Consider the following 27,930-nt stretch of genomic DNA (forward strand, 5'->3'; position numbering starts at 1 on the left):
TGGAATTTAATAGTGCAGTACCTGCAAATACTTCCGCGTATTGCGTTTTAATTAGCGATCGTGTGATGGAGTACACGCCACTCACGAGCATGGTGAAAGAAGTTCAGTAATTTGTTGATAGAGTGCATCACTGCAGGTTATATAAGGTGTGTACTGCACCAAATGTAAGCCATTATCAGTTTTACCTTTGAACAGGAATCATGTCCTATTCTTTGTGTTCTGATATTTTGGTGGACAAGCCACAAACTCGCTCTATCCAGTGTGATCTTGATTCTGATATTTTGGACAAAGCTCAGTCGTCGCTACTTTACGATATTGAATCAACAAATTTCTATTATGAACCAAGGAGAAGCAGTACACCAATCCAGAAGTCGGGAGAGGAGGAGGGGGAGGGGGCGCCAGAGGTGGAGGAACAGAAACGTGAAGAGGAACAGAAAGGAGTGCAAAAGCAGACACCTACGAAAATTGCTACGGTTGATCTTCACTGGTTTAAGCAAACTTGTAATCAATTATTGTGAAAGAACTTGCTATTGTCGATGAGAGCAATAATTATGTTGTATTTCATTTCAAATCACCATTTCCAAAGATGGAATTGACTACAAAATTGTTTAACGACGTAACATGGCTGGAACGTAACTATCATAAAATAAAATGGAGCGATGGAGATTTGGAATGGAATGAGACAATTATCCGTGAATACCTCGCAGGTTATGAAAAAATTTTTACAAAAGGAACTGAGAAAGCAAAGTTTTTGAGAAGATTGCATTCTAACGTACAATGCATACCGGAGGACTTTCTCAAGCCCGATTTCAGCTTTTTCACCACTTCGTGGTGTTATGATGCATGTAAGATACATAAGTATAGACCCGATGGAAGGTGTGCTTTATTCTCTGCCCAACATTATAATTCTCTGCTGTTTAAAAATATGTATCAAACAAATAATTTCTTGTGCGAGAATACTCGTATGAAAAGTATGAAATTGGCGCCTATGTATACGAATGCTCAGAAAAGAAACTTTGCACGATATGGATTCTTCTACAACGGAAAGGAATTACAGTGTGTTTATTGCTCGCATGCACTGAGACTGCATAAAGCTCGCACGTGTTGTCTGTCTGCAATTATTAATGAAGAAAGACCGTTTAATTACTCTATAATAGTGCCAGCCTAAACATAGTTTTACTACTCGACAACGATGGATCCGGCAAAGTGGTTAGCTGCTGACAACGAATTGGAAGTGAGGTTAAAAAACTGCATAGACTGGTATGATGAGTGTGAAAGTGCAATTCAGAAATCATCTAGTGAAAATTATAGTTTGGCGAAACAATTAAAGGCTATTTTTCTAAGCACAGTTAATTTGAACGATATAAAAGACTATTTGTGCTATTACCGTCCATACAATTTGTCTGTAGATAAATTGATTAAAATTGAAGATGAAGTTATGATGTATTGTTGTAGTGAAATTTTTTAATTCAGATATTTCCTCGAACATTTTGGTTTAGTATCAGTGTAGACTTGATTGAGTGAGCACGCGAGAAACGCCCCCTCAGACACAACTGTTACAGCTTGAGCTTATCAAGAGATATGCCCCCTCAGAGCCAACTCTGTTACAGCTAAGGAATCTACCTTATTGTTCATAACATAATCAGGTCATGCAGTGTTTTAGCTTTGCTAAATTCAAAAAATTATCTCGCCTCTTGATGTCAATTTCATTCAATGAATTTGATTCTATTGCAAAAAATATTAAATTTTCAACAGGATTCCAAGGCGATGATTTACCGTTAACAAAAACAGAAAATGTACATTTTCCAATTTTATCTGAGATTTTCGAATTATTGAACATACTAGATACAGGTCATCTACATTATTGTAGTGCAAATGATTTCTCAACTATTGTTACAAATACCGATGAACTTTGGAAATGCTTGTATGACATTGCAGATAAAAAATGTAAAAGATCAACTTAGATCATTGACCTCTCTCTGTTAAGACATCAATAGAGCTGATACCCCAAGTGATATAGGTCTGAGGATATCTATAGCCATTTTTGGAATGCTTGTTCGTACTAAATTTACTATAGATATTCTCGGAGAGCACACTTAAAAAGCAACGCCTGCGGTTTGTACAGCACATAGAAAATTTCAATATAAATTTGTGAAATTTTTCTTAACTGTCGGGTGGAAAGCAAACCAATCACTTTTTACAGTATAAAGATGGATTCACTCATCTAGCATTCACTTTAATTTGACAGTAGAGAATTTTTCCCTCAAAGGGAAATTATTTTTTCACTCATCTAGCATTCACTTTAATTTGACAGTATAAAGATGTATTCACTTTAATTTGACAGTAGAAATATGGATTCACTTTGCATTTAAAGATTTTAGGGTTGCATTTAAAGTAATATCCTTGCATTTAAAGATCCTTGCAACTAACTCTAGAACGAGAAACTTAAAGAGTAATAGGGTTTTAGCACATCTACAAAAGAGTTTCTTATCTATACTAGACTGGGATTGATTCACTTTAATCTGTCAGTATAAGTTGAATTGGGTTCTTATATCTTAGAGATTCATGATGCTGAAGTAAGATCTGACTGAGAGAATAATTTGAGCATATCTTCCAAGGTTGACTCTCACTGTCAGTATAGCATTAGATGGAGTCACTTTAATTTGACAGTAGAAATATGGATTCACTTTAATTTGACAGTAGAAATACAGATTCACTCATTTAGCATTCACTTTAATTTGACAGTAGAGCATTAGATGGATTCACTTTAATTTGACAGTAGAAATATGGATTCACTTTAATTTGACAGTATAAAGATGGATTCACTTTAATTTGACAGTAGAGAATTTTTCCTCCAAAAAGGGAAATTATTTTTTCCCTCACTGTCTCTCTCTCTCTTCCTCCCCCTCGTCATCACTGGGAGAGGGGTGAGGGTGAGGGAGAGGGTGAGGAAGAGGGAGAGGGAGAAGGAGAAGGAGAGGGAGAAGGAGAGGGTGAGGGAGAGGGAGAGGAAGAGGGAGAAGGAGAGGAAGAAGGAGAGGGAGAGGGAGAGGGAGAGGGAGAAGGAGAGGGTGAGGGAGAGGGAGAGGGAGAGGGATTAGGAGAGGGAGAGGGAGAAGGAGAGGGAGAAGGAGAGGGTGAGGGAGAGGGAGAGGAGAGGGAGAGGGGGAGGAGAGGGGGGCGCATGCGCAGAGGGGGAGGGGGGAGGGGGGAGGGGGATTTGTGCAAAAATTTTTCCTTATTTCTCGCGGATTGCGCAAAAATTCTTCCTTGAACTGTCAATATTAGGCTACTAGCGGTAGCGGAGGAATTCGGCATCTGTAATTTTCATATATATATATATATATATATGTTAATAGTTGCTCAAAATATTTCTACTGGTAATAGTTTGACCTATATTAGCAACATCCATAGTTGTGGGGGTACATGTTTGCAATATATAATAAGCAGTATTATTATATTATATTTTTTGTATCCATCATAACCGTCATGCATAGATATATAACAGAAAGAGGGTTGGAAGCATTGTTCATGCAGTGTTATTTGATGAAGCATTAAAACTTAATTTTTCAATGTCTAACATTATTCATTCTGACGTGATGGGTGTAGCTGTACTGAGGGGTATGCTTGAAGGAAGGTTTGGGGTGGGAAGGTTGGGTCATCTGGCACCCACATTAATCGAAAGTCCCCATGGTTCCAGGATTGGAATTGATGTGGTTGAGGGCGTGGCTGGGTACTTGGGTTTCTTGAATTAGCACTGGTTTGGAAGCATGGTGGAGGAGGAGGAGGAGGAGGAGGAGGAGGAGGAGGAGGATGAGGATAAGGAGGAGGAGGATTTGATGTAGAATGGTTAGGCTGCTGGGTAGAATTGTTGGAATGTTGAATACTGTTCGGTAGAGGAATAGAGGAATTTTGTAGGTTGTAAGGAGCAGACCTGTGGGAATGGAGGTTATTGTTGTGGGGAGCTTGTCTAGGGTTGGGTCCAAATGTAATTGGCAGTAAATGAGGATTGTTTGGAATGAATTGTACTTCTATTCTACCCCTTGACATCAGTTCATTGTAAGCCCTTGGGTTCCCTCATCATGAGGTACCCACATTATCACTAGGCGTCCTCTAGATATCTGGTCAGCTAGGTAGGCTGCTTCAAGCCTGCTGTTCATGTCAATACTGTTGGATCGGATCATGGCTGAAAACGATATACACACCTTCATCACTATCAATGTCAAACATACTGTGGGTACAGCCTAATCCTATGGCAAAGACTTGTTATACATGTTTTAGGTTAGGATCAATTACAACCACCAACACTCTATGTATAAGAACCTAATTGACAATTAAACTCTCAACTTGCATTGTACTCTATGTATTTGAACCTAATTCACAATTAAACTAGTCATTTTTGAATTTAATTTACTCTATGTATTGGATCCTAATTCACAATTAAACTAGTCACTTTTGAATTCAAGTCATTTCAGAATTTAATTGACAGTCTCAAACCACCTACTTAAAAATTCAACTCTTTCGAACTTAATTGTCAAATCAGGAATATAATATAAATATATATAGCTATAAAATGCACTGGTACTTACTCTTGATGATGATAAAGATGAAAGTAATCCAAAACAAATACACGAAAATCACACACACACGTACTGGTGGCACGACTGCACAAGACACAATGTCCCACTCCTTGCAGAACAACTCTTTTTATAGCCCCCAGTTCAAGATCCCCAGTAATTTATTTCCAATTTATTCCCAATTTTATGTGTTTTTAATTTTTTTTTGTTTTTTTTTTGACTTGGATGACCTTGAGGTTAGGTTTGATTGACTTGGGTGACCTTGAAATTAGGTTTAGTCGACTTGGGTGACCTTGAGGTTAGGTTTGGTCAATTTGGGTGACCTTGAGGTGAAGGAGGAATCTGGGACACTTGTGTCGCAGAGTCCTCCTTTTGTTACTACTCGCAACTTACAACTCGATATAATATAATGTATTGTTTGAAAAATATCAATTAGCACTGAGAAATTAGTTCTTTGATAATATTGAAATGGGTTATAGAATCGTTATAATACTAAACTCATTTATTGCATAAAACACACCATCTGATTGCAGGATTTGGTTTTCACCAAACGACGGGCATAATATTCTTGGATTCGCAATTTGATTGTATATCAATAGAAACTGGTATATGCCTTCATGGTTTAGATGTATGTTGCATCTTGATAAGCTTTGCAGGAACTCCATGTTACACCAAGAGCTACAGAGAATAGACTGTCTAATCTCTAATAGTTGGAAATTATAACTTTGTTGGACCTGTAAAGACTACGGAAATGGGAATCTCTGAGTGAAAGTATCAGTGTGGGATAACAACACTAAACTTAGCAGGATGGGAGCATACGCTTCATTGCACAAGGGTCGAGAATGTGCTAAATCTACCTCGCAATTGTATTGTGCTCACTTGACCGGCCCATGCCCCCATTGAGATAGGTTTCACCCGTTATAAGTAAGTTAGCAGCTCACCAATGTATTCCCAGAAAGCTTGATTTGTTCTATTAGTGGTGTTTAATCAATGTACATAATCAGTACAGTAGCAATATTTCTCAACTTCATTCATCAAATTTATTTTACTACTTTTCACTATATATTTTACTATAAGATTAAACACAAAATATTGTAATTTTGTCAATAACTTCACTATAAATACTATAATAATTCAACTTTCCTATTTTTTTAATGTTTTAATTGAAAAAGTGAGTAACTTTCAGTTCAATTTTGCATTTGAATAAAACATCATGTTCAATAAACGACTCACATCTATTCGACTGGAACAGGTTGTCTGTAATACTAATACCGAATACCACATCAATCATAATTTCCTTCCTATGATTTTCCACAAAATATGTCGAACCTCTCTAAAACGAACATCCACTAAACGAAATCCTCTACACTACGAATTTTTACCTTGTCCCTTGTCATTTCAGAGTTTTGGTTGCTTATTTACCTCTAACGAATTTCAGACCTCTGAGCAACAAAGTTTTCTCTCCACTTCAACATACAAAATGTAGTGTGTATAGGAAGCAGACGGTCATTCTCAAGAAATTGTTTAGTTTCAGCAGAAAGGTCGATAGACTGAAAATAATAGCAATTCAGGTAGGAAGAAGATAGGGTGGTAGACAGTCAATATAGGTTGAAACACATGTCGGAAATTGAATGCAAGTTATTGCAATAGAATTTCAAGGACTTGTCATTCGTAGACCAGGCAGGTGAACGACTGGACTTTCTCATTTTTGCTCTTGTCACACATTTCAATTCTTAGAACTGACTATGATGATGATTATGATGACTGTGACGAACGAGGAGAAGAATCCGTCAGATCAAGAAGTTCTAGAAGCTTTCAGAAATATCAGGCAAGGATTAAAACTGTGTACCAGACAACCTGTTTGACTGTTTGAATAGATGTGAGTCGTTTATTGAACATGATGTTTTATTCAAATGCAGAATTCAACTGAAAATTACTCACTTTTTCAATTAAAACATTGAAAAATAGGAAAGTTGAGTTATTATAGTATTTATATTGAAGTTATTGACAAAATTACAGTATGTTGGGTTCAATCTTATAGTAGTGTGAAAAAGTAGTAAAATAAATTTGATGAATGAAGTTGAAAAATATTGCTACTGTACCGATTATGTACATTGATTACCCTCCAGTAGGCAAGTGGTTTTACAAAACATGAATAGGTGCGTGGGGTACAGTTGTACCCCAAGATTAGTATATTGATTTATCATCCTGTTGTTTGTCACTTCATCGAATATCAATAGGTCTTCATGCAACGTTTCTAAACTACTTTACACGGCTATGACTTGTTTCAAAAAATTAGCTGTGACCATATTGTACAGAGTTTGAAAATGTGATCTTCCATGAATTTGTCTCAATTTTCTCCCAATGTTTAGGCTCTCGAAACTATTGTTTTTTCAAGGTAACAAATAATTACAATCAATAAGTTTCATAAACAATTTATTTCTCAAGCCGAATTCATAAGATTTACATATTTATTCAAATATATTCATACAAGTAATAAACTGATATATATTATACATACCATCCACAAATTTAAGCTATATGAAAAGGTGCAATTCATTTTTATATGGCTTGTATCAAATCATGAAAAATGAAAATTGAGTGAATACATGTTGAGAATATATATGAAATTAAAACTCTAATATGAGTTAAAAATGTGTGATAAGAAAGCGATGATATTATATATATATATATATATATATATATATATATATATATATATATATACATATATATGTTATATTCCATGCATACATGCCGGAATCACTTGCGAGACTTACAAACTCATTCTGAAACAGCTTGCCAATTCAATAAGGAACATTTCCAAGTCAGTTGAATTCGGAAGTTTATTTTAGAATTATAGTTTATTTTTTCAATTTTATGTTTGCAGTGATAGAAGTGACAACTTCAACAAGCTTTTCTTCTAATAATCGAATTCATAGAATGTGTAAAACAGTATATGTGATTGTATACTTCCATAGAGAAACAATAGCATAAGTAGATATCCCATGGCATAGGGCGTTTGTGTCGCAAATTTTACTGTTATCCCAAGCCCCCACTTTTTTGGACTCAGGGGACCTTGAAACGTATAGAAATTTAGAAATTGGGGTACCTTAATTTTTTTCGGAAAGCAATACTTTCCTTACCAATGGTAATAGGGCAAGGAAGTGGAAATACGTCCAAATTTGGCAAGTTTGTTCAGTTGGTGATCTAGTGGTGCACTTCAAAAACTGGTTTGAATAAAATTCTAAAGATATACCGAAAATCTGCGTTTTCTGCATTTTCTTAGCGTTTTCGATAACTAATTGACTGTTCGTGTTCAAATTTGGTACAGAAGTGCAGCATGGCTCTTGATTGGTAATGTGGATTGTATTTTGTACGGTAAAATAATACAACAAAACAAGGGAGCTCTAACATTTGACAACCTAAAAATGGTTGGAAATGAAACATGCTTAAAAATTGAAAAACAATTCACCATCTACTTTGGTTTCAACATACGAATGAATACCTTATTTGCGAGGTGGGTAGTGGGTAGAAGATCATTGGATAGATAGGAAAACCCCAGGATGGGTAAATTACCCATCTACGGTGTGAGGTTACTCGGGTGACAACTAAAACAAATATTACACTTTCGAATGCGATCATGTACAACAGTACGAGCTGCCAAAATCCAGAATAATTGTTGTCTTATTAAAGACAATCAAGTTCTATTACAATGATTTCAAAATAGAGCTGACAATGGCAGCATTTATCATGAATTTGAAAGCTACACCAACAATACTAAGAACGAGGTATGAGCAGACAAGCTTATTGCTAGCATCAACGTGAAACTGTTTCAGAATGAAACATGCATAATCATCAGAGCTCAAAGTGTGTAATGAAAATATTATATTTAATTTAATTTTACTGATTCCCAGCATCTGATGCTCGGAGTGACCATGAATGATTGGTAATGTGGACTGTATTTTGTATGGTGAAATACTACTACAAAACCAAGGAGCTCTAACATTTGACAACCATTTTCAATTGAGAATGAAACATGCTTGAAAATTGAAAAACAACTCATCATCATCTCCTTTATAGTTTTAACATACATATGAATACCTTATTTGCGAGTTGGGTAGTGGGTGGAGATCATTGGATAGATAGGAAAACCCCAGGATGTGATTTCGCTAAATAAAGTAATATTATTTGAGTAGTTTTTGAAACGGGACTTGTCATTGTGAAAATTTGTAGTATTTTGCAATGTTATAATCCTCCACTGGGGTATTTGAAATAATATTTTCTTCTCACACACTGAGTTATTACTGGACAACTGATTTCCAGAACTAATAATTATTATAAACAAAATACAACTTGAAACTGTAGCGAAGAAGTGTACTAGCCAACCATAGAAGCGCTCAGAATTCAAACGCCTATTCAGGTCTAGACATTTTGTTTTGAAAGGACTTTTAATTAAGCCAAATGTATGCTAAGGTTGGGCGGTTTTACTGTGTTTTCCTAGCATTCCCTAGCGTATTCTCACATTCTTCAAAAACCAATTGAGGGAGAATGTTAAAATTTGGTACACATTGTTTAGCTAGAGTCAAGAAGTTTTGTTTTAGAAGGACTTCGAAATAACATCAAAGATACGCGCCAAATATAGGCGCATCTATAGCATTCCCCAAGAATTTCCCAGCGTTTTTAGAGGGTTCATCCTTTCAAGATTCTCATAGAGTTTCAATACATTTTCCTACATTACTCAATCAAATTCATGATTGATAAGGTTTAATATGAATGTTTGTTAAGTTCTCAACATTATTCCTGTTTCAAATTTCGAAGAACTATTGGACTGCAATACAATAATTCTAATGATATCTCAACAGAGTCTCCTGTTGAGAAATAACTTAATATTCAATCATTCTGATTAGAAAAAAAAAATTTCCAACCCTGCACTATATATTGCAAAGGAGACTGATGATTGAATAAAGCCTGAGATCTTTCTGACTTTTTGATGGAAGGAAGAAAGCTCAAATGAAGAATGCAGATGAGTGGAGCGAGCTTGGATCTTATTTCTGGATCATCCAGCTAGGGTCCAGGGGGCGGAGCCCACTTGCTAGATGGATGAGGCGAGCAAAGCGGCCAGTCAAACAATAAATGTGACACTTGAAGTTTAAAGTTTAGACTTTGTGGGGGTGACCAAAGCAGGTTGACCTTCATCACTCCTAAAAGGGGAATTATTCTACATCAGAAGTGTTTTTGGTTGAAAATTCAAACCATATTGGGAAATAATGAATTTACAAAACAGTATGAAAAATTACAGTTTCATGAGTGTTTGAGAAAATAGGTCGAATTTTCTTGGTTCTATGTGATTTGGGCTGATAAACTAGCTATTTCCGAGTATGAAAACACTTGTAGCATAAATTTTTCATCGAATAATGTGTTCCAATATGAACTGCTCAAACAAAAAAATTTCTTTGATCAAGTTTGTAGCGTAAATATTGATGCTGTGGAGCTCTGAAGCTGCGTTTACTCAAACTTAGATCACCTGCGTATCTGCTCCACCATACGCCCGCTATAGCCTACTGCTCAGCAACCGTTATCAATCGCAGACAACAGAACTGATTCAATGAATACGTTAGAGACACTTGCGCATTACAAAGCTAAGTTTGGCACAGATTTCATTGTCAGAGCTCTAGTTCAAATCGAGGTGCTCTCACCGTCACTCATCCAGTTGCTTCCAACTTGTTGGTTTCTTGAAGCAGTTTATATTGTTGCAATGGGTGACTGCAGTGTTGGCGACTTTCTGCTGGTCTTCCTCCTGTTGTCCATCCTTCACAATGGGTGAGTTCCACTTGACACATTCTTGTCAATTCCCATCTCCTCTCACCTATTTTTAAAATATTGATAAAACAATTTTCACTACTTTTACCCATTTTAAAGTACATACTGTACTGTATTTTACAATGATTTTTCAACATTCCTATCAACTTACTTTTGCTCTTGTGTGTATGAATCTAATACTAGAATATTTGAGGAGGTGGCGTTCAAAAAAGATCTTGTAACCAAAAGCTAATTTTTCACAAATGACAAAAAACTGTTGTAACAATATTAACCAGTGTAGAGAATTTAATTTTCTCAAATGATTAAACAGGCATCAGAGACATTATTGATCAACAATTTTTCCCTAGAATATTGATATTTTTTGGATAATAAAGCTTTAAATGCTGGACTTAACCCTCTTTGATTGACACATGTGGACAGAACTCCTTTTGAACGACCTTCCATACACTTTCAGTATGTGACTGGATTGTCTCCTGAATGTGGGCTTTCTTTAAGAATCAGTCATTAGAAAACAGCCAGGATGAATTATTATCCATTCCATGGCCCAAATCCACTAAAAACAAATACTTTCGTTTTTATGCTGATGCCCTGTTTTCAAGATACATGCGTGTAATGAAAAAACAAAATAGCCAGAGATGAAAACAAAACTTTTAAGCCATCCTCATCCCTTAAGCACAAGGAGTAGGGATGAGGACTTTTGATATGTTACCTTCTAACTTGTCCAAACAAAGCTGCGATGTCAAATATTGATGTATCTATTGTTGTTGAACTGGAGATTTTACACTCAACACTATAACGTCTGCAACAATCGTAGGGATATACGTGAAATGATGAAATGATTCATGATATTGAAGAGAATATGATGCTCTGTGAGCTCATGATGAGCATGGATTTTTCCAATCAATCGTTCAGAAGTGATAAGGCCTAGAAGATGAAAAAATCGGAGCTGGAAGGGGTTTTCTTCAAAATGTGACACCTTTGAGAGCTCATACCTAGAAAACTAAGGAAGATGGAGAAGATGGAAAACTCAGGAACTGGAGAAATTTTAAAGATGCAACTTGTAGGCTAATTTCTGAGCTTCAATCCTTCATTTGTAAAGAATTCCGAAAGACGCATATAGTTCGAGATATGTGAAAAAACCCAAAATGATGTCCTTCCAAACCACCCCCACACTCTTTGCACAGGGGGTAGGAGTGAGGACTTTTGATATGTTTACCACCTCACATTCTTTAAAAGAGCTGCAGGGTCAATATTGTGTTCCAAATTTTTCCCAATATACCTTATTTGAGCATTCGTTGCCTGGACTACCATATAACTAGTAGTTCTGTGAACAGTAGACCTCGCACCGTTATAATCCACAGCCTGCTCCACTACTGTCCATAAGAGTAAATTCTGTCCTGTCCTGTAGTGTCAGCAAGACATTGGTGTGTAAACGACTAATGGCTGTTTGGGTTGTTGTATCGACAATGCTAATAATTTCTTGTAGACAACACTATACCATCAAAAGCTTTCCGAGTTTAAAACAAAGAAAAGTCGGGAGAAAATACTAATGCTACTCCGAGATATTAGTTCGGGCGCAAATGTCATTCCGTGGTCATTTTTGGGGAGCAGACGTGGAAGATGTCTCAATTTCTTCGTTAGGTCTAGCATAATAAGGAAATATTACCTGAGAAATATCGGTTGGCCGCGAAAATATCATACTACTGAAACATACCGATACTAATGAAACATTGGGAATTTTGCTTACTGAAATAATATTGGTATAACAAAATGGTGGAAAGCTAATGACGTCATCAATGACGTCACAATGTTCTGAGGAAATATTAGTCCACATCGATCAAAGTACTGGTTTGGTATTGAAGAAATTTCAGTCAGATGATAATTTTTCTCAAAACTAGTTCGCGGACTGAATAAGACTTGATCAACTATTAATGTTTCTGCATTATGGGATAAAGAAATGCTAGACCCAAACTGTTTTTTTTCTCGTACTAATTTTTTCTACCAAAACGAAGTAGATCCAAAACTGATGTTGGCTGAGTTATTAACTGAATTTTTTCAGCTTCTTGTACCAATGTGTTTTTGCTTGCTTACCGATTTCTCAATGGTTCCTGTACTGATTTTTCTTTTTTACCTCACCAATTCTTCCTCCATCCCTTACTTATGTTACATCAATTCAATCTGGACCAATATTTTTCTCTTTCGTGCATATACCAAAGTTTTCATGTAGCAGGACTAACTCCAGAATGAATATATTCTTTCAGTGAAACTATTCCCTGAATCTGCATGTACAAAATATGTAATTCACACTGGCTATCAGGTTCCAATATGGATATTCTTCTATTGTAAGCACAGAAGTAGGTGAGAGTTTTCCTAAAAGAAATTTTCACTCTAGAGTGAACCCAGCATGATAAAAACTTTGATATAGCTGCGAGAGGAAAATATTAACCAGATTGGATACCGGTTCAGAGAGTGTAAAAAGTCTGGAACTGGATGATTAGGTAGAAGATTCAAAATATCAAGAGAATTAAAATGAGATGTTACCGTAGACATGCATCCTTCAGAGTTTTATACTCTCTGTATGAAGAACAGAGAGAAAGACTTAATTATTCTGTGATTTCCTGCTGAAGGTTTTTTGCCAGAGCGGATCCAAAGACTTCTGGAATTAGGTACTCAAAAAACAACAATATTACATGATTGATTGGTAAAACCTTTCAATACGAAAACACGCCTTAAAACTAGGTGAAATTCATTATGAAGGGCAATGATTATAAAAGACGTTAGTAGCAAAGACAGTGTATATTTAAAAAGAGAACAAAAACACTTCACCTTATTATTCAGACAGTTTACAATTTGTTATTTATACTCAAGTCTAATTCTACAAAGGTTCCAAAGATCACCAAGTCACTAAGAAAATATTAATTTTTCTGTAGGTAGAACATAACATGGTTAATCATAAAATACAAATTTCATCGAAAAGAAAAAAAATATATATTCAAGATTAAGAAATTAATATTAATATATAAAACTTCCAAAGATTACTAAGTCACTATGGAGATATTCATTTTTCTGTAGCTAAAACATAACATAATACTGATTGGAGTGCTGATACATGATGCTGGCTCACTCCTTATCATCCTTTCCATTTCAAACTCTGAGGCTCCAATGCTTGTTACACTAGTATCTGGATCATATAGCTCTGGATATACAATTGCCTAGAAAAAGTAATAATGAGGGTTATTCAAACACACACACTTATATTGCTTGATTGAAATACAAGTTATAATGTAAGCAGCCAGCTCAGGTTGAAATTGAAATTTCTCTCTACCCAATGGCTCAAATGAAAATTTTCTATCAAATAAAGAAATAATATATTTCAAAATGTTTCCAGCAATTATGAACATTTTTCTTTATAACTCTCAAATCTTTTTCTAGTCTTTTTAATTATCACTCATGCCAGAGACATGCATTACATAAAAAACATAATAAAATAATATAGTTTATTATGCATGTCTTTGGCATGAGTGATAATTAAGAAGACTAGAGAAAGAATTGGGAGTTATAATTCTTTCTCTAGTCTTCTTAATTATCACTCATGCCAAAGACATGCATAATAAACTATATTATTTTATTATGTTTTTTATGTAATGCATGTCTCTGGCATGAGTGATAATTAAAAAGACTAGAAAAAGAATTGAGAGTTATAAAGAAAAATGTTTATAATTGCTGGAAACATTTTGAAATATATTATTTCTTTATTTGATAGAACATTTCCATCATATATTCATAATATATTTAATAAGTTATTTCATATATATTCATAATATAATTTTTTATTAATTAATAAAGAATGATTTTATAGTACCCTCTTGTTTTCAAATATTTTTTATATAGAACACAACAACTTATTATAGGAATAGCTTGAAAATGGCTTGGAAATGTCGAAGCCAGATGCTTTTGTTTTATATAAAAAAATTGAAAAATGGGAACTAACAGATCAAGTAGCCTTTGAATACCTAGTGGATAATATATATTTCAATATGTTTAAATTTTGATGAGTCAATGAGAAATAGAAAAACCATTTTCTCCTATAAAAATATTTTTTTGTTCTGACCTTATTTCAACAATATCCGAAAAATTCAATATTTTCGAAAATTTGAGGTTAATTCCTCCCCACTCTCAAAATCAAAACGGGTGGGACATTTAGACTTCAAAATCTCAACAGTTCTCAGTTGGACTAAAATGTATAATATTAATGTAAAAAGTAGAGCAATTTTGTATGGCTTTGTTGGTTGGAAGATTCCACTCAGCCTGAATAATTTGAGCCATCGATGAACCATACAGCTGATTTACTTCAGCTGGGATTAACAATATGGAGGTAGACGAGGTAGACCTAGGATGAGGTGGGGAGATAGAATAGCGGCTGACTTGCGGGAGAGTGGTTGGTGGAGAGAGGAAGCATTGGATAGGGCTTTGTGGAGAGGCAGACTAAGAGGAAGGAATGCCGAACCAATTTAAATGGGATAAGGCACAGTAAAAGAAGATGAAGAAGGTCATTATTGACAGGAATTTTCATATCGCTTGCTATTCAGTTATTGTGAGAGATATCGGATTGGTTTCATCACCAAAGTGTTTAAAATTAACCAAACTGATATTTGAGAGAATCGTCTTATTTCGACCACTCTTCTCATGATTCAATCAACTTCAAAAACTTGAAACATTCCTGTTCCGGGGAGAATATTCCACTTCCCACTCTGTAAATGTATTCGCAGAAGACATACAATAGTGTTATTGGTACACTGTTCTAGAATATTTCCAAAGCTTTTAAATGACATCTGGTTGAAGGCAGGAAGTCCATATTCCACGGTGGGAGCGTCATTGGAAAAAGAGAGAAAAGTACTCTTTGCAGTACGCTTACAACACGCTTTTTCCACCAAATGCCAATCCCAACAATTAGGAAACCGTGTAACTCATGACTCCTTGAAGGTACAGACTTGTGAATGGTATCAATCTCTTTGTAATGATGTGTAGAAAGAAATTTTCCATGATGGCAATCTCAAAAATGTTTGTCATCATAAAAAGAAACAAGAAATGAGCAAATGAACAAGGTCGAAATGAGACGTTTTTCTTGAGCATCATGGTTTGGGTAATTCTAAACACTTTGGTGGTGAAACCAATCCGATAATTATAATAATAATATCGAGTGACCTGGCTGGCTCAGGTCTGGTGTCAGAGTTTTCAGGTCGCAGCTGATCAATTTCAGGGCCTGACCTAACGACTGCTTTTCAGGCAGCCGGGACCGACGGCTTAACGTGTCCATCCGAAACACGGGAGTGGCCCGAGATAAATATCTTGCCCGGGCCGGGATTTGAACCCGGGCCTCTGAATCATAAAGCCAGCATCTGATCCACTCGACTAATCCGATAACTCACACAATAACTGAATAGCAAGCGATATAAAAATTCCTGTTAATAATGACCGCCATCTTCAATTTTTCAATGATATCGAATATTTACGTTGTTTTCATCATCAATACTCTTATTCGGCTTGTGGTAACGAAGAGATTGAGACCATTTGCAAGGCTCTATCTTGAAGTAGTCATGGAAAAATCGATTTCATAGCTTGTAACCTCATGCATTTGGAAAAACGTACCAGAAATCATGCAGGGTTCTCCTTGGAGAGTGCTGGAGAACACATTTGTTGAGGTACAGCACATGAACATATATTGTTCAAAAGTTGAAAGAACGGTCTCAATTTCATAGATTTAAAATTTCTCTGTATCTCTTGCACAAAAAAGTTATAATAGAATAAAATCAGTAAAAAAGTTTTTCTGGGCTTTTGAGAACTCTAATAGAATATGCGTTCAAGAGGAAACTTATATAGATCAAAAGTAGTACAGGAAGATTTTTAAAATATTTTCTTGAAAAAACGATTGAATATCTTGAACGGTTATTGAAATACAAGCACTAAACATTTCGGCGGCTATCTTGTTTCCTAGTTGTTTGCCTGTGATTCGGATCTATCATCATCACAATCCTTATCATGCTGGACTCAACGGAGGAATTGAGACATCTTCCATGACTGTTACCCAATGATGATGACGGAATGACATTTGCGCCCGGACTAAGCCCGAAAACCATGAAATGTTCTTCTTTTTTCAGCTTTTCCACAATATTTTAGAAACGAATAGTTTTATTGATATTTTCACCCTCTACTCTTTTGAAGACCATTTCTAATTTTCAACAATTCTCATCTCTGAACCTTTTCACCTCCCTCTACTCCTTATAATGGTCTATCTATCTAGCATTTATGGCAAAAGACACAATTAAATTCTAATAGTAAAATGGAATGGGTAAAATTATATATCACATTTATGTGTTCATATATCAACAACGATTGGATTCTTCTCAGTCATAGATTTCAAAACTATAGGCAAACATTTAAATAAGTTATTAACCTCTTGATTAGTATTGCCGCACATGCTGTGGCCACTGTTGACTAGTGAGTTTATGGACGCTAAAATACACCAAAAAAGTGAGTTTTTTTTCTTAATTTTTTTATTTTTTTTTCATTTGATAATCAATGTTAGTTTATAAAAAGAGCCTAGAAACATTTTTTTTTTTTGTTTTCAGGTTTTATAGGCAATATAATTATATAGTACATTGGAACTTTGAATTTTTTTTTTTACTTTGGGAGGTTGAAATTTTTGGGTTTATTTGAACAAGCCTAAGGTTTGTGCATTATAAATAAGATGTTATCAATATATTATAAGATAGTTTCCTTCAAGTGTCCTACCTTGTTAGTAGTTTCTGAGAGAGTGGTAAGCACGAAAACACTCTGGCATGCACAGCGGCACATCTCCACACTCCTTGCACAGCCAATGAGTGTCTTGTCTCTTCTGGGGTTGTAGAGTGGTTGTCTTGCAGACTCTGCAAGCTCTCCTTGGCTTGAGTACACTAGCCGTGGAAGGTATCATATCCGGGAAATGTCTGGCTTTCAAACGAAGAGGTGAATCCTGGTGCTTAGATTTCCTTCCACCTGCACGTGATGCCCTTTGTGGCGTAAATTCTTCCAACAGTTGCCTAATCAAATTCAGCCTGAACTGTCCAAGTTCCATATTTTTCCCTGTTACCATTCTGTGCATAATAAATGCATTATATACCACCACATCCAACAAATGAAAAAAAAACTTCTTGTACCACTTGGCAGATTTTCGAGCACTGTCTGTAAAGGAGATCTGCATGTCTGATTTGTCTATGAGTCCCATGTTCTTATTATAGTCGATCACACTTGCTGGTTTTATTATAGGTAATTTTGTCCTGTAGTGCACCTTTCCAGTTTCTCTCAGTTCATTAGTGTGTACTGAGGACAACATATGAACTTCCTTTCTGTCCACCCACTTTTCTGCTAATAAGCATGTTGTCTTCTTAGCAGTGTACTCCCCACTTTTCATTTTAGGAAACTTTGACAGATCTTTCCTGTTGCTTCTCACGGTGCCCACAGCTCCAGTTTTATTTGTGTAGAGATATTGGAACAGGTGGGGGCTCGTGTACCAATTGTCCACATACACAGTATGTCCTAAGCCTAAGTGTGGTTCCAGTAATGTAGTTACAACCGACCCAGAAATGCCCAAAGAATCAATTATATCAATTGTTGTCTGTTTTCCTGTGTAGACAACCATGTCGTTTATAAATCCTGTATTACAGTCACACAATATGAATATTTTTATTCCAAACCTGTGACGTTTTTGAGGCATAAACTGTTTGAATGATAGTCTTCCTTTCCACTGGAGCATACTTTCATCAATGCACACATTCTTGAAAGGTGTGAAGACATTTTTGAATTTCATCCTCAGAGAATGGAAGATTGTTGTGATTTTTCCCAGTCTATCTCCTTGCACACGGTCTTCATTATTTACAAAGTGGAGCATTCTGAGTAAACTCATGAATCTGTCTTGAGAAAATATTTTTCCAAATATTGGAGTGTGCAGCAAGGGGTCTGTACTCCAGTAATCCATGATCTTGTTTTTCTTATTATGGGGCATAAGCATTATGATAGCCAAAAAGGTATAGATTTCTTCCAAAACCGTGTCATACCATTTATGCAGTTTTGATTTCTTTTTCAAAACTGTACTACTTTTATATTGCTCGCAATATCTATTTGTTTCTTCAACAATGTGAGTAACGAGATCACTATCAAATAGCACTTTGAAGCAATCACTTTCAGTGCTATCTGCACTTAGCCCTAAATTATGGTCTATACCAGAATTGGTGTCATCAAAATCAAATAAATGAGGCACGAACTTACTGGTATCTGTGGCATCTACCCAATCGTACAAATTCTGTGGGCCTATGAACACTTCTTCATCACTTTCAGAATCCTCCGAATCAACATCCATCACAATTGAATTGTCACTGTCTGTTCCACTGTCTTGCAAACTTGAATGATCAAGTCTTTGTAGGTTAGAACTATTCATTCCACTGGGACCTGGCTGACTATCGTCCATAAAATTACTATCAAATTCACTTTCACTTTCGTCTTCACTTCCAGAATCCATAAAGAACTCACGAATTTCATTATCATTCAAATTATCATTGGAAGTCATTTTGAACAGTAAGAAATAATCATAAAACGAAACACAGAACACAGTTGAAACACGTAAACAACCGAATAACAACGTGACAAACTGACAATGTGACTAGACTAGCCAAACCGTCTTTCCATTTTGCTTCCAAAGAATAAGCTCCTGCCATCTTACAAAATTTTACAGAACTATCTAAAAGTTTACTAAAATGACCACTAGATGTCGCACTATAGTCTAGGATACAAACACAACATCTGAGGCATTCCTGACATGATGAATGTTATAGAACGCATATGCTGCGGCGTTACTGTCTATGGCACTTCCATGGGCGCCGCAGCAGGTGCGGCGTTACTAATCAACATTGAAAAACTCACTAATCAAGAGGTTAATTGTGCTGTAGCTAACAGGAAATCGTCAGGTCCACCAGTGTATGCTGTTCTTGGGCACTCTTCGATGATGTGCGTCACTGTCTGAACAGCACCACACTCACAAAATGGTGTTGTTGCCTTGCCCCATTTATGCATAGCAAAGGCACATCTACCATGTTTGATACAAACTCTGTTCAGCGCTGACCTTAATCTACATGGTAGATCAAAACCTGGTGGCTCTTGGTTGATACTCGGGATGGAATTGCTTTGTTTTGCAGACCATTGTTGTCGCCAGAACTCAGTCAAGCTGAATCCATCAGCCAAGGCAGCTAATGCAGTACTGGTCGGGTGCAACCTTGATATTAAGCGGCTTTGATTGGCATCATCTACATCCTCATGTATTAGCAGGTTTTGATTTTGCTGAATTTTGTGGTACTCTTTCGTGAGTGCATTCATGCGTCGGAGTTTCGGAGTTTAAAATGGTACTTTCTATCAATTAGTATAGGCTATATCAGGCTTAATTCTATCAATAACAAAGATTAGTGCCATCTCTTCAGTCTCATGAATTGAATCTCTACCTCAATCCCTGCAATATGACTTCTCTGTTTTCGCTCAATCATAAGGGATTGTATGAACATTTCGATTACATGAACATTCGATTGTATGGACATATTTCGGGGAAAATTTTATGCTCTTCAAGAAAGTATGGGGTGACAATATCGGTAGAACAATATTGGTATCTGATATATTGAGGAAAATTGGAAAAAGTGAAAAAATTTCGTGGTTTTCAGGGTCCTAAAGGTTATCCCCTTAGAAATTTTGACAGATAACCAATGATTACTCATATCAGCATTCAAATTGACCGCTTGAAACAATAAACTCTTCAACAGAATTTTTGTTTGGTCAGGGCACAATTATTGAATGATTATTTTACTGGCCTAATATGAGGAACAGAGAATTTGATCCAAGATGTGTAACATTCTCATTTACATATCAGCGTCATTTGAGCTGAAAAATAAGCTATTCTTGAACAACAGACAACTCACAGAATAATCTTTCCCAATTAACTCACTCCAAACTGAATCAACTGCTGTCTTAGTGATCGACTTATAATAAAATAGGTTGTCTATTCTTTTCATTTTTGAAAGGCTGTACAAAAGACTGAAAAACTTTTCACTGCTTATGAAATATTTCTTAATTCTTATTAATATTTCTTCAAGTTTTTCGATTTGAATATTATCAAAATTAAGAAAGTGTTTCAAGGAATTTTTTTTTCGATCATTACTTCTTGAGTTATGAGCTCCTCAAGTTTAAATTTCAGGTACAGATCATTTCAAATTAAGTGAGAGATGAATCAATGAGATTTCGTGGATTGACTCTTTATGTTTTTGTTGATTGAATAGAACAAAAATCCCCTGAAAATATCAATTTCGATTCAATATGAAAATTCCTATTTTGATTAAACAAAAATGACCAGCAATAACATTACTTTTAGTTGAGTTATTTTTGGTCTATTTACGAAATTTAGAAATACGAAATCTTTTTTTTCTCTTCCTCTCCTCTTCTTCTTCTTCTCTTATTTTTCTTTCTACTAGAGTAAAAATGAAGAACCAAAAAATTGGGAAGAATCGGGATTCGAACGGAGGAACCATACGCTAGCGTTTTACCGTTACGCTACACGGCTGTTCGAAAATGATAGTCTTGTAACAGCATTATAACCTCCTCATGAAAAAACACACACTTTTAAGCTGCAACAATGAAGCCTATGGAACTTCATGTATGGTAGCATAGACTTGAACATTAATTCCAAAAAATCTAGAACGGAAATTGGAATTTCGGCTTCCAGGTGCACGAGAATAATATTTTTAGAATCTATGTGCAAAATTTGGAGATCTAAATCATTCTCGTTTTTCCGGTATGCAATCCACAAGTTGACATATTTTGACGCGAACAAACGAACACACGAACAAACTAACAAACACAACCCTACTCTCTCTTATTTTATAGATGAGTTGTCTATTCTTTTCATTTCTGGAAGGCTGTGCAAAAGACTGATGAACTTTTCACTGGTCATAATTATTTTTCCAAGTTCTTCGATTTGGATACTATCAAAATAAGAAAGTGTTTCAAGGATTTTTTTCCCGATCATTACTTTTTCAGTAATGAGCGAGCACCTGGAGTTTGAATTTCAGGGACAGATCATTTCAAATTTAGTGAGAGATTAATTCATGAGATTTCGAGGATTGATTTTTCATGTTATTGTTGATTGAATGAAACGAAAATTCCCTGAAAATATCAATTTCGATTTAATCTGGAAATTTCTATTTAACAAAAATGACCAACAATAACATTACTTTTATTTAAGTTATTTTTGGTCAATTTTCGAATTTTAGAAATACGAAATCTTTTTTTTCTCTTCTTCTTCTTCTCTTCTTTCTCTTTCTTCCATTTTTCTTCTACTTCCTCTGTTATCATCATCTTCACCTTATCCTCTTCTGTTTTACTGAGAGTGGATATACGAGAAAATATTATGCAAATATTATGCACATTATCACTGATATATCAGCGTTATCCTGGCTAAAAAATAAGATAAAATATGTTGATTATTTGAGGCATAATCTGTCTCATTAATTTGCTTAGAAGTGGATTTAACTGTTGTTTTAGAAATTGGATGATAATGAAAGAAGTTGTGTGTACTCTTGCCTTCTTTGAAAATTCAACTGTGTGTTTGTATATAAGTTCCCTACTCCACCATCTCTTCTATTCTTTTTCTCATCTCTTTCATCTTCATGTACTCCTTTTTCTATCTCTTATTTCTCTTCTCTTATTTCTTGGGCTTTCATCAACATTTTTGTTTTTCTCAAAGAGATGCAAAATGCTGAACATTTACATTAACATACATGTGCGTCATTCGGGCTGAAAAATAAGCTATTTTCAAACACCAGACAACTCACAGCATAATCTTTCCCAATTAACTTGCTCCAAAATGAATTCAACTGCTGTCTTAGTGATCGAATTATAATAAAACTAGTAGGTAACCCGTGCTTCACAAAGGGTCTATTTCAAAACTTTGCAAAATGAAAACTTGACCTAATAAAAAATTCGAAATTTGAAAATATGCCTATAACCATCCTCGGTTAATGAAGAATCTTTATGCAAAATTTTAAAATCAATCAGTCCAGTAGTTCAGACGTGATGATGTGTCAAACATAGTTTTCCTACGTCTTGTACGTGAATGAGCCAGCTCTTTCCATTATTATAGTAAAGATGATGGATAGATGCATGATTTATCAGTATCTTTGGATGAGAATAACTTCTGAACGGTTTGAGAAATCGGTGCGGTTTTGATGCGACAGAAAATCAGTTATTTTTATTCGAATTGGATCCCCAATCATAGCTATCATCTAGTGTCCCTTTTGAAGAAATGTTCAGCTGCTTCTATACAACAACTGGAAGCATGACAAATTGAAAACTTGACGTAATGGAATCTCAAAGAACTGAAAATAGGCATAAATAACCATCCCCGGTTAATGAAGAATCTATATGCAAAATTTCAAATTAATCAGTTGAGTATATTTCAGATGTGATGATGCGTCAAACATAATTCCCTATTCCTTACGTGTATAAGCCAGTTCTTTCTTCTATCATAGTATGGAAAACTGAAGAAGACATAATACTTGAAAACCTCACAGAATCATATTGATTTTTCAATACATCAATAAATTTTAGTATCGATTAGATCCTCTTCAATTTGAATCAGGCAGCCTTTTGTTTTCCCAATTCCAAACAAAATACTCGTTTCACTGCGAATTCGTGTCTAATAGGACATTATAACTGAAGAATATAAATTATAAATTATTTTATTGTGATCTATTCATGTTTTTCTTATGAAATTCAATGATAGGCCTACAGCATGAAGACTTTGTCCATTTCATTTGTACTGGTGGCAGAATTTTACATTAAAAATGATTATTTGATGAAATCCAAGTTCAATTGTAATGAAAGCAAATTCCTTCAAAGAATAATTGATGATGATACGTTTCGAGGGAAAAAAATGAAGAACCAAAAAATTGGGAAGAATCGGGATTCGAACGGAGGAGCCATACGCTAGCGTTTTACCGTTACGCTACACGGCTGTTCGAAAATGATAGTCTTGTAACAGCATTATAACCTCCTCATGAAAAAACACACACTTCTGAGCTGCAACAATGAAGCCTATGGAACTTCATGTACGGTAGCATAGATTTGAACATTAATTCTGAAAAATCTAGAAGACAATTTGAAATTTGGGCTTCCAGGTGCACGAGATTGATATTTTTAGAATCTATGTACGAAATATGAAAATCTTAATCAATCCCGTTTTTCCGGTATGCAATCCACAACTTGACATGTTTGGATGCGAACAAACGAACACAAGAACAAACACAACCCTACTCTCTCTTATTATATGGATGAGTTGTCTATTCTTTTCATTTTTGAAAGGCTGTGCAAAAGACTGAAGAACTTCTCACTGGTTATAATTATTTCTTCAAGTTCTTCGATTTGAATACTATCAAAATAAGGAAGTGTTTCAAGGAAATTTTTTTCCGATCATGACTTTTTGAGTTATGAGCTCCTGAACATTGAATTTCAGGGACAGATCATTTAAAATTTGGTGAGAGATTAATTTATGAGTTTCTGAGGATTGATTCTTTATGATTTTGTTGATTGAATAAAACAAAAATTCCCTGAAAATATCAATTTCGATTTAATCTGAAAATTCCTATTTCGATTTAACAAAAATTTACGAATTTTAGAAATATGAAATCTTTTTTCTCTTCTTCTCCTCTTCTTCTTCTTCTCTTTTTCGCTTTCTTCCATTTTTTTCTCCCACTTTTTACTCCTGTTATCATCATCACCTTATCCTCTTCTGTTTTACTGAGAGTAGAATATACGAGAAAATATAATGCAAATGGTTAACATTATCACTGATATATCAGCGTTATTCTGGCTTTAAAATAAGATAAAATATGTTGATTATTTGAGGCATAATCTGTCTCATTGATTTGCTTAGAAGTGGATTCAACTGTTGTTCTAGTAATTGGATGATAATCGAAGAAGTTGAGTCTACTCTTGCCTTCTTTTGAAATTCAACTGCATGTTTGAATATAAGTTCCCTGCTCCACCATCTCTTCTATTCTGTTTCTCATCTCCTTCATCATTATGTACTCCTTTTTCTCTCTCTTATTTCCCTTCTATCACTTCTTGGGCTTTTATCATCATTTTTATTTTTCTCGAAGTGATGCAAAATGCTGAACATTTACATTAGCATACATGTGCGTCATTCGGGCTGAAAAATAAGCTATTTTCAAACACCAGACAACTCACAGCATAATCTTTCCCAATTAATTTGCTACGAAATAAATAATATTTCAGCTCTTGTTTTGATCGGATGATAATGCAATAGGTTCTTATTGTAGTCATTTTATGAATTCAAAATAATATAATATAATTATAATGAATAATATTGATATTATTATTCTTCCTCTTTTAATATATTTGAATATAAATTCCCTTACCGTCTATCTCTTCCTTCCTCCTTCTTTCTTCTTCTCCTCCATCACTTCCTTCCTTTTTCTCCTCCTTCTTCTTCCCCTTCTTCTTTTTCTTCTCCTCCCACTCCTACCTCCTTCTTTATGATCATCATATCATTATTTCCTCCTGTTTCTCTCAAAATAGAATATATTCCAGCCCAATCAAATAGTACGTTGTAACAAACAAAAATTCTGTCAATAATTGATTTCATTGTTGACATTGACATCCATCAATGGATGATATTAATAAGGGTAATCATCATGAGATGATATCAATCATAATCTATGATTTCCTGTCAGAATTAGTAAAGAAATCTCTAAGCAGCTCGAAAACCACGAATTTTGTTTTTAGTTTCTTCACAATATTTCAGAAACGAATAGTTTTATCGATATTTTCACCCTCTATTTTTAAAAAAGAATCCAATTCTCCAGAATTTTTATCCTTTGAACCTTTCTTCAATCTTCTACTCCTTATAATTTTCATCAATTAGTATACAGAGTGTCCCACTAAGGTTGTAACAACCGTTGACCGTAGATTCTACTCGACATTTCTGACAAAAAATGACTCGTAAAGTTTCATCCTATCGACCCTAGTTTTCGAGATATATAGATTTTTCGATATTTTCAGAATATGCGTACTTCTGGTCATCAAATACTCAATGACTCGAAAACCACTGGTCGAATTTAGGTTTCAAAAGTACTTTTGGGAAGAGAAAAACATTTCAAATAAGATTAATGTGATTCTATTTCTTGTAAGATATTTTGTAGTTTTTTATTAGGGCTTAAACTTGAAAAAATGCTATTCTTCAAATTCAAAGTGAAATTTCAAACCGTTTTTTCTCGGTTTATAAATCCTGAATAAAATAACAAGAAGTGTATGTTTCAGCCTATTTCCAGTATAGTTCTCAGTGTGCTTTCCAGTTAATTGGCATGATTTATGTATCAAATTTGGCAAGTAGAAAAGTGTTCGCGTTCATTATCATGAAATTTACCTTGATATTATACTTGAACATGTTATTGGTGTATGGAGAGTGTAGATGCAATTCAAGAGAGGCAGAGAGAGTATACAGGAGACGTTTTCCTGACCGAAAACACCCATCTCATAACACATTTTTAAGATTGACAGATGTCAAGATGGTAAGGGTTTAGGATCAGTTTCAAGGTACGAGAGACCAATCTTAATTTCTGAAGCTTTTAAGAATCTTATTTCAAAGTATTTCGAGCAGAATCCTCGATCCAGCATCCGGCGGGCAGCTGGGAAGTTGGATGTTTCAAGAATGATGGTTCAAAAAATATTGAAGAAGAATAACTTTCGACCATTTCAACTTTCGTTCCAGTTCAAGAGTTGAATGAACCTGATACTGTTTCTTGGATGCATTTTTGCCTTTGGATCTTAACACAAGATTGTGTTAAAACATTTCATCGACAGATCACAGATAGAAGTAAGTTCACATGAACTGATGCTGTAAATTTCCACAGTACACATACATGGACCTTTCATTTTCCCTGCAAAAATAAATGGTGGAGTTTATATGGACTTTCTGGTCAATGAGCTTCATGAATTGATGGGAGTCGTGCCTCTCAATTTGAGGCAGAATATTTGGCTCCAGTTGGATGGCTGCTTCCCTCATTATGCTAGAAACGTCCGTGGGTGGCTTGATAACAATTATGCAGAGCCGGTGGATTGGCCGAGGTGGACCCGTAAGTTGCCCACCACGCTCGCCTCATCTTACTCCAATAAATATCTACTTTTTGGGGGGTTGTGAGAAGTAAAGTTTACAGAGAATTTGAGAGACCAGGGAGGAAATGATTCTCAGAATTCGATTTACGTTTAAAGTAATGATGATATGGCCCAACGAAGTGAGACGGGCAACTCGAAGCTTCATGAACGGCAGCAGAAGTTGCATGAACAGGAATATTGAGGCTATTTCGAATTCCTGTAAGCAGTGAGCATGATATGTAACTTGATTACCATCTAGATGATTGTCATCATTTTTCTCAATTCTGTCATTCATCTACTTTGAATTATCATTGTATGAATGAATTTGGTTGAATCTTGTAAAAGTGTATGATTGATATTTTATTTAGGACTTAGGCTATATGCTACAGAAAATCATGCAATAATCAGGTGATTTCACCCTTAAGATCACCATTTGATGCATGCTGTTTGTGAATTTCCTTATTTTGAAGGTGTTCATTCCAGATATTAGCAGTTTTTGAACACTTTATCATGCAACTGACCTATTCAAATTTATACTCATTCGAAAGCTTATGAAATGGAGAAGTTTTTGAAATATTGAAACCACTATAATTACCCAGAGAAAAATCGAGAAAAAATGGTTTGAAACTTGACTTTGAATTTGTAGAATAGCATTTTTTTAAGTTTAAGCCCCAATAAGAAACTACAAAATATCTAACAACAAATAAAATTACATTAATCTTGTTTGAAATGTTCTCCTCTCTTCAATAATACCCTTGAAATTGGAATTCGACCAGTAGTTCTCGATATATTGAGTATATCATGAAGTGGGCATATTCTGAAAATATCGAAAAATGTATATAATATCTCGAAAACTAAGTTCGATAGGGAAAAGTTTACTATACATTTTTTGTCAGAAATCTCGAGTAGAATCTACGGTCAACGGCTGTTACAATCTTGGTGGGACACTCTGTATATTGAGCTTGACCCTTCTACTACCAAAGTTTTTCACATACACAAAATACCAAGTGGGGTAACTGGGTTACCTCAACAAGATTTCAGTTTTATATAATTGTTTATATTTTTTTCTGTCAATTCATTGATCAAATGCATTACTAAAGCTATTAATATGATTAAAAATAAATTTCTTTTGTTGAAAAATATGTTTTCAATCGAAAACTGACAGGACAAAAAAAAAGCATTCTATCATATTGTTGTAGGGGAAATGTTGTCAAATATTGAAATTATGGTTATAGAGAAGCAATTCTTTCAATTTAGATTCTAAGTGATTATTATGAATCAGGTTTGG

General features: G+C 35.0%; 2 protein-coding genes across 3 annotated transcripts in view; one reads left to right on the forward strand and one right to left on the reverse strand.

The window, feature by feature from the left end:
• The first annotated feature begins 10,275 nt into the window (after positions 1–10,275).
• LOC120354194 overlaps positions 10,276–27,930 on the forward strand; it is a 58,405-nt gene continuing 40,750 nt past the window's right edge. For both annotated transcript variants that reach the window (XM_039440770.1, XM_039440769.1), the window contains exon 1: positions 10,276–10,400. The gene's annotated coding sequence lies outside the window, so the exon portion shown is untranslated. The remainder of the gene's footprint in view (positions 10,401–27,930) is intronic.
• LOC120354274 (piggyBac transposable element-derived protein 4-like) lies at positions 17,197–19,002 on the reverse strand. Its single transcript, XM_039441175.1, has one exon. It carries the CDS (start codon positions 19,000–19,002, stop codon positions 17,197–17,199), a length of 1,806 nt encoding a protein of 601 aa, XP_039297109.1.

The sequence above is a fragment of the Nilaparvata lugens genome, chromosome 14 (assembly GCF_014356525.2).
Source record: "Nilaparvata lugens isolate BPH chromosome 14, ASM1435652v1, whole genome shotgun sequence".
Taxonomy (NCBI): domain Eukaryota; kingdom Metazoa; phylum Arthropoda; class Insecta; order Hemiptera; family Delphacidae; genus Nilaparvata; species Nilaparvata lugens.

What these genes read in the sequence shown, in the direction of transcription:
- LOC120354274 (XM_039441175.1), bottom strand. Translation starts at nt 19,002, where the DNA reads ATGACTTCCAATGATAATTTGAATGATAATGAAATTCGTGAGTTCTTT.